We start from the raw sequence: 16,241 nt of genomic DNA, 5'->3' as shown, positions 1-16,241 counted from the left end.
CAGCTACAGTGAACACTCCCCCTCCTATGGCCTCTAATCTGTCTTTTCGATGTACATTTTATGACTCCTTAAATATTTCAGAGCTTTCCACTTCGGGTTAAGTTCATATGTATTCAAGATTAAGTGCACCACATACAGTGACACTAAATTGATGTATGTTAAGGGTATGTAAAACACAATTTTGAAAAATGTTCCTCAGATGTATGTTGACCATTAGAATGTAAAAAACTGTTGAAAATACTATTGTAAATATAAAAACGTTCTTTCAGATTAGAAGATGACAATTAAAGTTTGCTGAAATTAGTTGCCCACATATGTAGTTCACATGCAATACAGGCAAATAAAATTTCTCCAACTAGAAGGATATCTTTTTCCTTGTTGAAGTGGCATATAACAGAGAGAAAGTTAAACAAGCATTAAAGTATCTTTAAATATTTCTCTTGGTCAGATGACGAAGCAGAAACAGAGGTAGCTAATAATGGCATTCCAGTAGTGATGCCAGAGGTGGTTTAGCAACTCATTTGACAGATGAAGAAAAGATGATGGTGTTTCAGTAGAAATGGTTTAAGTTAGAGGCAAATTAATACAAAAGGAACCTGCAGAATTAATTTTAGAATGTCTGAGAAGATGCAGAGTTTTGTTAAACTGGAACTATGCTGTAAATATTCTACTTCAGAAGAAAAGAGGCATTGGTAGTTACCGTCTGCACTTTGTTTACCTTATATTCATTGGTAGTCTTTTTGCTTTATTTACTACTGGTAATTTTGGTACAATTCCATTAATTTTATTAACTGCTATTTGACGACTCAGTGGCTCTGCTATTCAGTGAGTTGTCACCTGTGTTCCTTACATTATTTACATTCCATAAGGACCTTCCATTACTATATGCATTTTATTTCTGTATTCTTTATGTTAGTATCTGTTTGCTCAGTTTGGCATTTCACTTCATTATTATTATTGTTATTATTATTATTATTATTATTATTATTATTATTATTATTATTATTATTATACATTTGCACTATTTACATTGTCTATGGCTTGAATCTTCACTGTCCTTATTACAATAGTTTTCAGTTTGTTTTGCATTTTACAGTCTTTCAGTGCTTGTAGAACTAGTTGTGGGTCCAAATCTTCATTCGCATTTTGTAATTTTTCTCAAAACATTTTTTCTCTGAATTTATATTTCTACTGAATTCACAGTTAGTTATATTTATTTAGTCATCTTTACATTGTGCACATTTCAGATTATTATTAAAATGCTAATAATTCTGATTCATCACAATTTTCAAGTCATCAATGACACTGCTGATTTCAGTACTAGTTTCTTAATTGTTTTCTGTATTTTTTCCCCTCAAGCTGCTCCCTATATGATCAAAGCAGGAAAAGCCCTGTGAGTATTCTATTCCAATTTGATTCATGTGACGTGCTTTGCTCATGGAGTACATTGCCTTGCTGAAGAAGTATGTTCCACATTTGTGAATGTAAATAAACAGATTTTATCCACAAAGAAAGTGTTTCTAAAGGCTCCTGCTTGCATCAAGACCTAAAAAAAAATTAAAAAATAAAACAACTAACTATCAAATGTTCCTTTACCTCCTGAACCAATGGTAACTCGAGGTACATGGGTCAAAGCTGTGTTGTTTTACAATGAACATTTCGCAGCCATTAGAGGGGTAGTAAATGACTTCGACAGTGCAGAGGCTTTGCCAGTGCAAGGAAGCGTTTAATGATTCTGCTATTAAAAAAGACATTGCTGTGGTTAGCACTCACTTTTCTGTATACCTGCACGTATTGAAAAGCTTGAAACTCAAGGTTTGGGGTTGAATGAATCTATACAGTTAATGAATAAAATTATTCCAGTGAACTCCTTGTTGCCAGAGGTATCCCCAAGGAAACTTTTAAAAAAAGTCTGAAAACATTTTAAACAATAATCCAGACTTTGAATCATTGTGCCAAATTGATAGTTTCATTAATGGGATGGGTGAACTTTAACCAGAAACAATAAGTGTCAACAAAGCATCCAAATTTAAATACTGCCCAGTTACCTCAGTTGATGTAGAATGGTCCATTTCTGCTTTTTGATTGATCAAAGATACAATCTTACTACTGAATATTTGGAACAGTATGTAGTCATTTATGTTTACAATAGTAGAAAAATGTAAAATAAATTGTAAATGGTGCTTTGGTCCACTAGTATTAATTAAAAGTTAATGCTGTTCAAAAATTCATGACTGTATATTGGTTTTTAAATAAAATATTACGGAGTTTTTGAGTGTGCCCCTCTGCGTGTGATATATCTCGAAGTTGGTCCTGTACATATCGATTGTTTCGCTGCAAGTCACTCACATTGCATCCACTTGCTGCCAACAACAATAGCAAAGAAGGAACAATTCTTGAAACACAGTATGCCTCCCCATTTTGCAAATTTTTAGAAATTAATCCCAGAAAGGCCCCCTTCCTAATCTCTACCAGAAAGTATTCAGAAAATGATATCAGTGTTCTAAATATACTGATTTTTCTCTTGGCCAATGCTCTTCCTCATAATTGATATGCACAGTCCGACTTTGAGATATAATACATGCAGTAACTACCATGTTTTTTTATTATTTGATCATGCATATTTTGACACTTTTCATGCATTTTCATGCATTTTTATGCATTTTCATGCATATTTTAAGGTTTTTATTATGCATATAATTTGGCCTCTACATATGAGCAATATTCAAGTATGTTTGAACAACAGATGTCATTTTTCTTCTATGTCAGTGTCTTCATTAACAAATGAACACTACTAGTGACTGACAATTCCTTTATCACTTGATTTTTGCCACGTGACTCCTATTTCACAATAACATTGTAACCTCTGTATTATATTCTTCTTTCCTAATCAGAATAGTTAATTGGGAATGCTCTTGCTATTTGGAAACTGCTTGATAATCATTTATTTCATTTTATGACCTTGAGGCTAAGCAAGATTATACAACTGTCACCAGAAAGTTTGATTTGTACTACTACTTCCTTTTCTTCATTATTCTCTAGTCTTTGTTCTTTACTGTAAAACATCTTAGTGTTAACTTCCTTGCCAGTTGTTGTGAAAACAGTTATTAATTCTGAACCTACTTCTGCTGCATTGTCACCACCATACTGCAGATTGGTTGTTTATATCCGGCTGGTTTCTCATTGGTTGATCTCCACACAGAACTGCAGCTGGATTTACAGCTTCCCATTGGTCTTCCTGTTGCCTGTATGCTAGATACCTATCCATGAGTTCTTCCGCAACTGCTATAGTAGTCCACATTCTGACCTCTTCTTCACTCCCATCTTAACATAATCTCTGTGCCTGTAATTTGCCACTTGTCTTTTTCTATAGTTTCTTCAACTTGACTATGAGTTTCTTGCATTTGTAATTGTTGCACATTTAAATGGCCTCACTCAAGGTGTACCAGCTGTAAGGTTAGTTGTCAGTCTGACCATTCCAATGTTTATTTCCTGTGGTTATCCTGAATCATCTATGGCAAATCCCATGATGGTTCCTTTGGCGAAAAAAAAAAAAAAATAGATTTCCTTCCTCAATCAAAACTGTGCTCATCTTTAAATACCTTATCATTGATACGCTGTTAAACACTAGTATTCCTTCCTTCAACCTGCTGCTCATAAAATTCAACAGTTGATTGAAGAATTGAACGGAACCAATTTGAAAATAGGCCTGAAATCAACTATAATAAAACCAGAATAATGTATGATCCACATTTCAAGAAGAAAATACCACAAATTAACAATGAAGTCATAGAAACTGTTTAAAGTTTTGTGTTTTTAGGATAACTGAAGGCAGTGTTTGGATAGGTAGGAAATAATAAACAAATGGAAGAGTAGAAAATGACTGTTAATACTTTTGGTACAGTAAATAGAATTTTGAAAGCTAAGCTTGCAATGTCCTTGAAGCAGAAAGGTTACAGTGTGTATAACCAGTTTTGTTAAACCAGACAGTGGAAAATCCAGGATGGAATGTAACAGTGTAATGAAAAGGATAATTGCTACTCGCCATGTAGCAGAGATGCTGAGCTGCAGATAGGCAAAAAAACCACACACACACACACACACACACACAGAGAGAGAGAGAGAGAGAGAGAGAGAGAGAGAGAGAGAGAGAGAGAGAGAGAGAGAGAGAGAGAGTCTCTTGCACCTGAAGCCAGACTACGTGCAGCAACACATGATGGGGGAGGCAGCTGGTTGGGCATAAGGAGGCAGCTAGGACTGAGAGGGGGAGGGATAATGCGGTAGGGAAGGGTGGGGGATGGTAAAATATGCTGCTAGTGGGAGTATGCAGGGACTAGGTGGAGAGAGAGTGGGGGCATGTAGGTGCTGTCAGGAGGTTAGATAGAGGATGGGGGAAAGAGGGAGGGGAGAGGAAAAGGAGAGAAGTAAAAAGACTGCATGCGTTGGTGGAATAGAGGACTGTCTAGTACTGGAATGGGAACAAGGAAGAGGCTAGATGGATGAGAACAATGACTAATGAAAGTTGATGCCAAGAGGTTGCAGGAACGTAGGATATATTGCAGGGAGAGTTCCCATCTGTGCTGTTCAGAAAAGCTCGTGTTGGCAGGAAGGATCCAGATGGCACAGGCTGTGGAGCAGACAATCAAATGAAGAATGTGTGGCATGCCCAGCAACAAAGTGATCCAGTTGTTTCTTGGCCACACTTTGTCAGTGGCCATTCATGTGGACAGGCAGCTTGTTGGTTTTCATGCCCACGTAGAATGCAGCACAGTGCTAGCAGTTTAGCTTGTAGATCAGATGACTGGTTTCACAGATAGCCCTGCCTTTGGTGGGATAGGTGATGTTTGTGACTGGACTGGAGTAGGTGGTGGTGGAAGTGTGTGGGACAGGTCTTGTATCTAGGTCTATTACAAGGATATGAGCCATGAGGCAAGGTGTTGGGAGCAGGGGTCATGTAGGGATGGACAAAGATATTGTGTAGGTTTGGGGGTAGTGGAATGCCACTGTGGGAGGGGTGGGAAGGATAGTGGGCAGGACGTTTCTCATTTCACTGTGCAGTGAGAGGCAGTCAAAACCCAGGTAGAGAATGTAATTCAGTTGCTCCTGTCCTGTGTGGTGCTGAGTCACAAGGGGAATGCCCCTTTGTGGCCAGACTTTGGGAGATTGTGGGTGACTGGAAAGATAAAGAATGGGAGATTTGTTTTAGTATGAGGTTGGGAGTCTAGTTATGGTCTGGGAAGACCTCAGCGAGACCCTCTGTATATTTCGAGAGGGATTGCTTGTCACTGCAGATGTGATGCCCACAGGTGGCTGCCACTCTCCCTTCCACAATGACCTCCATATGTCCAGATTCTGCTGATCCTTAGCCCTCATCTACATAGACCCGCAAAACCATATCAATCAAGCCTAAAATCCCTTGCAATACCTTCTCTGCCGTGTGGGATTACCCGAGCGGTCTAAGGCACTGTAGTCTTGGACTGTGCAGCAGGTCCTGGCGGGGGTTCGAGTCCTCTCTCGGGCATGGGTGTGTGTGTGTTTGTCCTTAGGATAACTTAGGTTAAGTAGTGTGCAAGCTTAGGGACTGATGACCTTAGCAGTTAAGTCCCATAAGATTTCACACAAATTTTTTTAATACCTTCTCTCCATCCATAAAGTTCTCCTATGCAATCCCAAATTCCTGGATCCCATAACACACAATGAAGCTCTTGCCCTCCAGGAAACAGAAAATCATGCACAATGCCACCCCTAAAAACTCTCCACTCTGCTCACTTCCTACTCGCACCTTGGATTATCACTGCCCACCACCTCTATGACAACCTCCGAACCTCAATCATGTCCCCTCATAGCAGACAAACCCTGTCTCACACACCTACTACATTTACCCAATCCTCCAAAACTCTCTCCCACTACCTCACAGAATCTAAACAGACACGAAACACAGTCATGAACCCTTCCTCCAAAAGCCTTAGTCCCGTAGAAATATCAGTCCTTTCCAAAGGCTTCATCTTTTGCCCAACTCCCAAATTCGATCATGCAGGCCTTGTTAAAGACCTTCTCTCCTTCTCCGGTCCTACAGTGGAAACACTTTTTCGCCACCAAACCTACCAGTCTGACTCAACCAAAGACCAGTGTTGAATCCTGCCTGACTCATTTCACTCCTCCATCCAACTGTGATCCACCCCACTGCCCCCCAAATCACCCCCTGTTAACTTTCCAAAATTTCTTAACCTCGAACCTTGCCTCACCATCTTTCCCTAAATCCCTCAACATGCAAACTAACTGTACATCCATGGAAAGAACTGCAATCCACCCACCTAAAAACTGATTCTGACCTTATAATCCCACCTGCTAACAAAGGCTCCACCACTGTTGTTTTGAACTGCACGGATTATCTGACAGAAGGACTCCACTAGCTGTCAAATTCAGCCACCTACAAACCCTGCCACAGTGGCCCCATTCCAGAAATCCAGCAGGATCTCCAGTATCTCTTCAAATCCTTAGCCTCATCCCTAGAGTCCATCTCTCTCTTGATACCTACCACTCCCCACACTCCTCCCTTCTACATGCTTCCTGAAGTCCACAAACCCAACCACCTGGGATGCCCATTGCAGCCGGTTGCTGTGCCCCCACTGAGAGTGTCTTTGCTCTCATAGACCAACACCTTCAACCTAGTACCCTCAACCTACCCTCCTACATAAAAGATACCAATCATTTCCTACTCTGACTCTCCACAGTCCTTGTTCCTTTACTACACGGTGCCCTGCTCGTCACTATGTTGCCGCCTTCCTTTATGCTAACATCCCTAATGACCGTGGCCTTACCTCTATTGAACACTACCTTCCCAATGCCCAACAGATTCCAAACCGAAAACCTCCTTCCTAGTCGCCATAACTAACTATATCCCCACTCACAATTATTTCTCCTTTGAAGGCATTACCTACAAACAAATCTAGGGTATGGCTATTCATGGGCCATCCAGAGGAATGCTTCCTAAACACCCAGAATCCCTAACCCTTCATCTGGTTCAAATTCACTTATGACGTCTTCGTGATCTATATTGAGAATGAAAATACCCTATCCACATTTCCTAAGAACCTCAATACCTTCTCTCCCATTCATTTCACCCAGTCCTTCTCAACCCGACAAGCCACCTTCCTCATTGTTGACCTCCACCTCAAAGATGGCTACATCAGTACCTCTGTCCATATCGAACCTACCAACCAAAAGCAGTACCTCCACTTCGACAACTGCCACCTGTTCAATACCAAGAAGTCCCTTACATACAGCCTAGCCATGTGGTCCCTCTCAAAATGTAACAAGGGTCTCACTGATGCCTTTGCAGACTGTAATTACCCTCCCAACCTAGTACCAAAACATATCTCCCATTCCTCATCTTTCCAATCACCCAACACCTCCCAAAGTCCAGCCACAGAGGGACATTTCCCTCGCAACTCAGTACCAAGGACCGGAGCAACTGAATTACATTCTCCATCAGAGTTTCAACTATCTCTCATCGCCCCCTGAAATGAGAAATGTCCTACCCACTATCCTTCCCACCCCTCCCACAGACTGTGGTCATGTGTGTGTGTGTGTGTGTGTGTGTGTGTGTGTGTGTGTGTGTGTGTGTGTGTGTGTGTGTGTTTTGTCGTCTATTTTTGACAAAGGCCTTGTCGGCCGAAAGCTCATTTTGTGACAATATTTTTGCTGTGCCTATTTGTTTTAAGGCAGTGAAATGTGGGCCTCCAATGAAAATCGATTTAGACAGTGAGGGTTACTCAGTGAGCCGTGGACATTTGCGTGTTGGGAGGCACAAGAAAAGAACAAAGGCATCAGATAACAACATAATTACAACTGAAATCAAAATCAAATGGAGGTGCAGGGACCTTTAGCCAGGTGAAAGGATGGTGGATAGATAAAGGAAGTTCTTTGTTGAATTCCAAAAAATAGACAGAGACCAACACAGCAACCTAATGGAAGGAGTGCAGATGACATGCAGGAGCAGCATGGATGAATACAGCTGAAGGTTGTAATGCATAAAATAGTCTAGAGGATGCCTTTGTCCAACAGCATGCCTTGTATAGCATAATGGTGGTGTTGGTGGTGAATACTTGGTAATATGTTACATGATACTACCTAGTAATGCAGTCGTAATAATAAGTTTCTAATTTTTTATTCTACTGCTGTTTGCTATATTTTAACCAAGCAACCTAAGTATATGAAATTAAAGAATTGCAAATAGTTTAAGGAGTAAATGTAAAAAACTCACCAAATAGTTAAGCCACAGTCACTGAGACGTGCGGGGGAAAAAAAAAAAAACAGAATGCTGCTAGCTGTAGCTCAAGCTGTTGTGCCAGCTCAATGTTTTCAGCAAGAAACATATAGCCGTAAACATGTATGTGTATCATGACTTCGAAGAAGACTTCACCTGAAAACTAGCAACACTCTCAGTCTTGTTTATGTGACTCAGCGTCTCAACTATTTGTTGAGTTATTACCTTTACTCCTTAATATATTTATATTTTGCCAAAGGCTTTTCAATATAAGATTAAAGTTTTGTTCATTTATGTGGTAGAATTTTTTTATACTTCCCTGTGACTTATTGTATCTCTTATAGGTGTCTTGATAGTCATAATTCTGTTTCAGCTCCCCTGGACGCAGTACATTTTACCAAGATGAACTGTTAAGTGCAGTTGGGATGTCTGTGGGAAATCTACCAGAATATCAGAAGGAAAGATTCCAGGATTTTGCACTATTTAAAGAAGATGTGAATATCAAACCTGAGGTTTGTATTACTTGTTGCCAACGTATTAACAGGACAAAATTACAACTTCATATTATTTAGACTGATGCTTGATTCTGACAGTGTGGTTATACTCTCCACCTGAGTAGTGCTAGGACTGAAGGTGGCATCCTTCACTGTTCACTATTTTGTCACATAAATCTCTTCTCAGTTCTCCCATGCTGACTTAAATGTCCATAATGTGCTGTGGGGCTCTGCAACCACATGCCCCTGAAGTAGTGCTGATAAGCTGTTCATTGCAAATGGAATCATCCTGCATCACTGATCTACCCATATACTCTCCTGCATTTACAGATACTGTTCAGTAGGAAGCAACTGACAATTTTTACTCCAAGCAATTGACGATTTTTCTCCAGGGACCACATTTTGATTTGGATACACCTGACAGATCAAGCGATACTGTAAAAGAAGCCACATAAGCTCAACAGAGTTAACTGTATACTGGAAAAGTGGCTGTTGGTGACAAAGTGGCAGCATCCAGTATTGACTGAATCCAATAACAAAAGTTAGTGCCTGTACTTATGGTACATTCATTTCACAGTCTTCAGGTCATCTTTGAAGATCTTCTAGTGCAAGCAGAGCGATTTCATACGTTCCCTACTAATATGTGTAACTATCAACTGTTTGCACAGGTGTAAAGTAGACATATTAGCAGCGAGAGTAAAATAATAATATTTCATCAGCTTGTGGAGTTTATTAAGTCTACAATCAGTTTCACTGAAATACATGAGGTCATGAAGAGTATACCCAATACACAAGAGAGGTTTGCCAATACCTGATATTCATACTGGGCAATATGCAATTTCATTTTCAACAATAAACAAGAATGCGACTACCCCTTCTCTATGTGCGAGCTGGAGTCTGTACTGTTTGTGACCCTAGATGCTTCCCCAGTGTATCATCTACAATGTGAAGATGTATTGTTTCCTTTTGCAAATGATTCTGCCATTTCCTGTTCCTCTTTTAGCTGTAAAAATGTGAGCTATTTGTATTAATGCAGAATTTATGAGTTTTAGGAATAGGATGAACTCTATAGTTATAATTTTTCTTTGGGGAAACTTATGTAACTAAATTTCATTGTTGCATTATTCTATTCACTTCTATCACTTTTCAGATTCTGTTGAAATATCTGGATTTCACTGTTCTAGGTGCTTCAAGTTCTTTGGTCCCTTAACAAATATGAAGTAGAAGATATTATGTCATATTTTGTTAAGAAGTCTCTAGCTGTCTCAAAATGGAATGAAGAACTCAATAGTTCTGTGTATGGCATTCATGATATTATCTTGGACTACTTAAAATTTGGCCTAACAAAGGAAAAGAAAAGGGTAAGAAAATCTTTTTTTTTTATGTGTGCTTTCCTCCTTGTAGAAAACCTGAAGATGAAAAGTTCAACTATAAAACAAAATTACGATTTTTACATTTAACTCTTGACTTGCATGTGAACTAAAGCACTATAAATAGCCCAGAAAAACTGATAGTCTTTCCACAATCATTCATAACAAAACTTTATCATCATAAGCCATCTGTGCAGTGTCATTCCAGAACTGAGATATCAAAATCAGCATTTCCTGGAAGGCACTGCAAACAACTTTTACTATGACCTTTCCACTAATGTGCACTTGTACTGCCCCATGCAGAAATAAAGTAGAATTTCAGTAATAGTTGTGGGGGCAATTATAATCATTGCTCAGTGACCTGACAGATATTTCAGTTAAGCTGCTGTGTTATCAAATTTAGAATACTGATTACTTGGCCTCATGTACAAAATGCACAGTAGAATACATATCATTGGTCTTTTCTTATCTCTTGTGATTCATACAGAATCTTTGTTTGTCCTTGTACCATCAATTTGACTTTCTACATGTCATATCAACCACAATGTTATTTTAATTATGGACTCAGTTACTGTTGTGTCACTGCTCAGAGATAGGAATGGACAGTCCTAAAGCAGCAAATAATAATGACACAGTATTAACTAAAATATATTTATTTTGTGAGGCACTTAACTTACAAGGAGGGGGCAGCCTGTGAGTGATTCGTTACATCAGTCATAATGTCCAGGTCACTGATAACTGTTCAGTAATACGCAGAATCTTTCTGCGTGGAATAGACGGACTGTACAGAGTCCACCACAGCTTGTTGATAACTCTGTAGCACACTTGATAATATCTATAGTAATCAGACTTAAAGGCGAACACCATCTGGCTGCTCAGCTCTGAGGACAAAAATAAATACTTGCTGACAGTGGCAACGCACTGAGTATTCCTTGAAGGTGTGGCTGTAGGTCTTGTCTTGGTTGCTGTCTCTGGCAACCAGCGACTTTCCTCCTAGTGGTGTCGGTGGTAGTACCAACTGTGAGACTTGCACTTCAATATATCAATGACACCACATCTGCCTCCCCCCCCCCCCCCCAAAAAAAAAAACCAAAAAAAAAACTTCACACCGTTTCTTGTGTACTGCTGGTTCATGGACAGACAGCAGAGAAAGGTCTGATTTCAGACGTCTCAGATGGGACAGGATCTCTACCTGTGGCCGATAGCAGATCCCTGTCCATACCTGGGTATACACCTTGACAGTAGCTGTGACTACCAGCTGAAAGATCAACCACAGGGTACACTTCTGTGTTCAGGGATACTGCTACTGTGGACGGGTCAACAACAACAGCTGCATGATCCCTTTGGATGTCCTGGTGGATGCCCACAGGTGGGACATCTGAAGACATCACCTCAGGCTGTGGGACCAGCGGCGACACTGGAGATGGTTGGTCCACAGCGGTCTTCGCTGGTGCCTCGACAAGAGGTGATGACCCAGCTGGATGAAGAGTTGGGGATGAAGCTGTTGATATCTGCAGAGCAGTGGTGTGTGAGCAAAAATTCTGTAGCAGAATCATGAATCCAAGAATGCTGCAACTGATTGTGATTACACTGGTGCAACCTCAGTGGACCTTGAATGGTATATGACAATCCACCAGAAATGTCTTTCATGACATCCTGCTCCCAATGCCTGCCTTTGCCAAACACTCAGCTGCTGTCCTGGGGCTGGAATCTTGTAGGGCATGGTGGAATGAATGGCTTCCGAGGCAGCCACAGAAGAAGCAGAAGTGTATGATGGTGTATGATGACACTGACCATATAAGAGTTCTGCCGACGGCTTTCTGTCATGAGACAAGGAGTGGTTGGATGACAAAAATTTCTTTAAGACCTGATACCATGTGTGGGCTGAATGCAGCTTGCCCATTTGCATCTTGAACATGCGTACAATACATTTGAATTCACCGTTTGACTGTGGTTGAAATGGCGCCATAGTGATAGGCTGGATGCTGTTGTCATTGCAAAATTGTCCGAAGTCAACCAATGTAAATGTCAGAAATAATCACCTCTGGTAATCCTCCAATACAAATAATGGAGGTGATAGCCGACACTGTACTGGTGGTTGTAGTGGAATTTGTTGGGTCTACAAAGAGAAATGTGCTATAAGAATCTACCACCAGCAACCATCATGTATTCCAAAAAGGTCCCACAAAAACCACATGTAGCCATTGCCATGGCCCCTTTGATCATGGCCACTCAAAAACCCATTGCAGTGGAGCAGATTTGTGTCCCACAAAAGCAGTACAATGGGAGGTCATCTGTTCAATTTGGGTGCTATGTATAGGCTGAGCTAGCTGCTTGTTGCATACCACTCCCCAACAACCTCGATGCAGTGATTTCAACGCTTCCCACTGGAGGCATGTGCCAGGGGATGGTGGATTTCTTTTAAGCTGCAAGGTCACCAATTTTGAACATATTGCAAGAGCACTTGAAGAGCTGGGTCTGAGGTGGATACCTGTGACATAGGATGGTAGGTAGTCTACTAGAAACCAATAAAGGGTGTCATGACCCTGCGAGTCAATCTGGAAGCATGAATCCTCATATGAATCAAATACACAATCTGTATCAACTGGTAACCATGGTAGCAAGTCAGTGTTTGAATCTTGAGCTGTGGGCCAATAAAAAATTCACACTGGAAGTTCGACAACAGCAGAACCCAACATTGTAATTTTTGTGCTGTCCACAGTGGGAAAGGCTTAGCAGGCTGAACAAAGGCACAAGTGGCTTGTGATCAGTGATGAAAGAGAAACATGACTCGAACAAATACTGGTGAAATGTTGTGACCCCAGAAGTAGTAAAGAGCACCTCCTTTTCCATCTAGCTGTAATTATTCTAAGCCTTGTTTAAAGTTTTGAAAGCAAAGGCAATGGGCCTGTCAAAAAAGCCACTGGGGAGAGCACTGCTCCAATCCTGTTGGATGATACATCAACTGCTAAGACAATAGGCTTGTCTGGGTCAAAGTGGACCAAACAACTATCACCGAGGAGAGTGTCCATAAGTTGCTGAAATTCGTCCTGAGGATCTTTGAACCACATGACAGGAACAACTTTTCAGTGCAGCCAGTGCAATGGAGCTGCAATTTGTGCTGCTTGAGGAATAAACTTGATGCAATACATCAGTTTGCGCATGATCACTTAAAGTTACTAGGTGCCGGCAAATTCCCGATCGCCAGAGAATGTGATTGTGACTGATGGATGCACTATGCATTAATTACATGACCCAGGTGTTCAGTTTCTATATTGAAAAATGCGCCCTTCACTTTATTGCACTTTAAGCCCATTTCAAAAAGAACTTTGAACAAACACTCTTAAGTTGACTAAATATTCTGCTGGTGTGCATCCAGACACTACAATGCCATATAAATAGATTGCACATGAAGCAATCTTAACTGTTAACTGCTCCAAAAATCTAGCAGAAGCTGATGCATTGCCAAATGAGAGGCAATGGAACTGGTATAAACCCAAGTGCACATTACTGAGTGAGGTGGTGCAGTGGTTATCACACAGGACTCTTATTCAGAAGGACAACAGTTCATATCCACGTTCGGCCATCCAGATTTAGGTTTTCAGTGATTTCCCTAAATGGCTCCAGACAAATCCCGGGATGGTTCCTCTGAAAGGGCATTTCTGCTTTCATTCCCCATCCTTAACACAATCCGATCTTGTGCTCCATCTCTAACGACCTCAATGTCAATAGGGCATGAAAACCCATCTTTATTACTTCCCTCCTTCCAAGTGCACATTATACATGAAGAACTGTTAGGACTGCATATTCAGGAGTAAGTGGAAGTATGCTACTGAAGATTTAAGGTGTGCAAATAGCCGTAAACCACCTGACACCTTTTTAATAACTACTGGCGAATACCCTATGACTTTCTGAAATCCGGTCAGTAACACAACTGTCATGCCATTATCTCAGTTCTTGAGCAGCCTGACATGAATGGCAAGTTGCACATTATCTTTTGAAGTTATGTTTATCTTGAAATCTTTAGCTTGTTACCGAACGTCTTGAAATAGATTTCTTTAATTTGCACACAATTCATTAACACAGTCGGCACAGTAACATTGGTGTCCATTGTCCAGAATATCCATATCAAACAAATCAATTGAGTCCAGACCAGAAATGTGTGGGCTGTCCTGCGAACACAAGACAAGAAATTACTCAGTTTTAGTAACATTACAAAGTGTTGCAGGCAGGCTGCCCATGCCCAGTACTGGAATATTCTGACCATTGTCTACTGACAGAGGGGCATTAGGCTGCAGTAGCCATGGGTATCTAAAAATTAATAAGTTTTTATGTTCAGAAACATTATGGAATTATCTGTAATTGTAGTTTCACAGAAAGATGTGACACGTGCAAATGTACATATAGTTCATTTTTCTGGCATTGAATCACTTGTGAATGTTTCTCTTTATTTGAAGGGTGAGCCACTGATAGTCTCTCCTGCACTGGTTCAGCTGATACTACATTTACTTCTATTGAGGAGTCAACTAGAGTCTGACTGTCGCCCAGCATTGTGGTTTTTCAAATAAACTGTTTTAATGTGTCTACACTCGCCAAAGGAAAAGCACTTTGCCTCCGTGCACTGTTTATGGTTGTATTCTGTGAAGCACTGAGGGCACAACATCCTTGTATTAGACTGCAAATGGGCATGTGCACAGCATGACTGACTGTTTTTAACACTTGGCTTTGTCTACCACATGATTCCTGACTGAATAGAGAATTGAGTGCATGTAGAACTTTGAACTGCAGAAATGCCTGGAGCCTCTAAATCTACCTCTGGTACATCTACATTGTTCTGAGACTCAATGATAGAAAGCACAGTTCCTAAATCAGGATTCGGTATCTTCAAAATAGCAGAGTGTATACTCACATCTGATTCACTTTGGGTAACTGCGCCATGGAGCATGATGTAAATATAGCACAGTCCATATGAACACTTAAATTTGTAGTGTCTGATAAGACCTTATTGAGCCATGACCCATTGTTTATTTGTCTGAGCAGGTTGCTCCCTGAACCTAAAAAACTTGTCTCTGTAAGCTGCTATATGCACCTTAGTGCAAAGTACTCACCTAACTTTTGAAGTAACAACTCATAATCAGCATCCTCTGGCCGAAAGTCCAGAAACAGCTTTTTACACAACCGAAACACTTCAGAATCCACATTAGAAAGGAAGTAAGCTTTGTGCCTGCTATGCCATAGGCAGAGAAATGTGCTTCAAATTTGAGCACAACAGCCGGCCCAGTCCTCTTGCTAGCCATGAAATTCTCAGAATTAGGGTGCGGATGTAGTTTGTTTAAGTGCAGCTGTTGTTGCTGCTCTGCAGCAGTTGCTGAATGTATTGCCCCTGTATGTGAACCACATCTGTTAGAAGAAGAACTTGTGGTGGCAAAGACATGATAAATTCAGCAAATCAATGATGTCTTCCTGGTTGGCGGAAGAACATAGCACTGTAGGTTCAAAATTCTGATCGCCATGGATGAGACACTGCTTGGAGATAGGAACAGACAGTCCAAAAATAATAAATAATGGTGACACAATCTTAACTAAAATATATTTATTCTGCAAGACACTTAAACTGTGAGGAGGGTGCAGCTGTGGGTGGGTCATTACATCAATACACTGTTCAGAGGTTGTAGTGTACAGGTCATTGACAACTGTCCAATAATATACAGAGTCTTTCTGCGTGGAATAGAGACCACTGTAGCTTGTCCTTCCACAGATGCAAGAAGTCTCAACTATTTTGAAGATTATCACAGGACAAAATTTTTCAGATATAAAGACGGATTCTATGTCCAACAGGACGACTCCCCATGGATTCACCCATAAGTGGCCTGCTGGCTAACATCTTCCTTGACCGCCTTGAAAACAAAATCGTTGAAGAAATAATAAAACCAAAACAATACAAAGTAATATGTTGGTACCACTATGGCTTTTTTTTCACAGAAACAACTGGGGTCAGAAGTGTCCAGGTAGCATTATATTGATGACAAGCGTTGCTTCATGAATGAAACACATCACCAGATGCTACAGTTATGCAGAGACATCAATACTGCTCACACAAAAATCTAC

At 40.5% G+C, this 16,241-nt stretch overlaps 1 protein-coding gene across 2 annotated transcripts in view; it reads left to right on the top strand.

Moving 5' to 3' along the window:
• Nucleotides 1–16,241, top strand: part of LOC126297728 (apoptotic protease-activating factor 1) — a 257,592-nt gene that overhangs the window by 81,200 nt on the left and 160,151 nt on the right. For both annotated transcript variants that reach the window (XM_049988868.1, XM_049988869.1), the window contains 2 exons: nt 8,643–8,781; nt 9,948–10,124. In XM_049988868.1, the coding sequence (XP_049844825.1) occupies nt 8,643–8,781; nt 9,948–10,124 (316 nt within the window). The remainder of the gene's footprint in view (nt 1–8,642; nt 8,782–9,947; nt 10,125–16,241) is intronic.

Source organism: Schistocerca gregaria, chromosome X (genome assembly GCF_023897955.1).
Source record: "Schistocerca gregaria isolate iqSchGreg1 chromosome X, iqSchGreg1.2, whole genome shotgun sequence".
Classification (NCBI taxonomy): domain Eukaryota; kingdom Metazoa; phylum Arthropoda; class Insecta; order Orthoptera; family Acrididae; genus Schistocerca; species Schistocerca gregaria.
The sequence above is the reverse complement of the archived record's forward strand: the minus strand, read 5'-3'. Positions and strand labels throughout refer to the sequence as shown.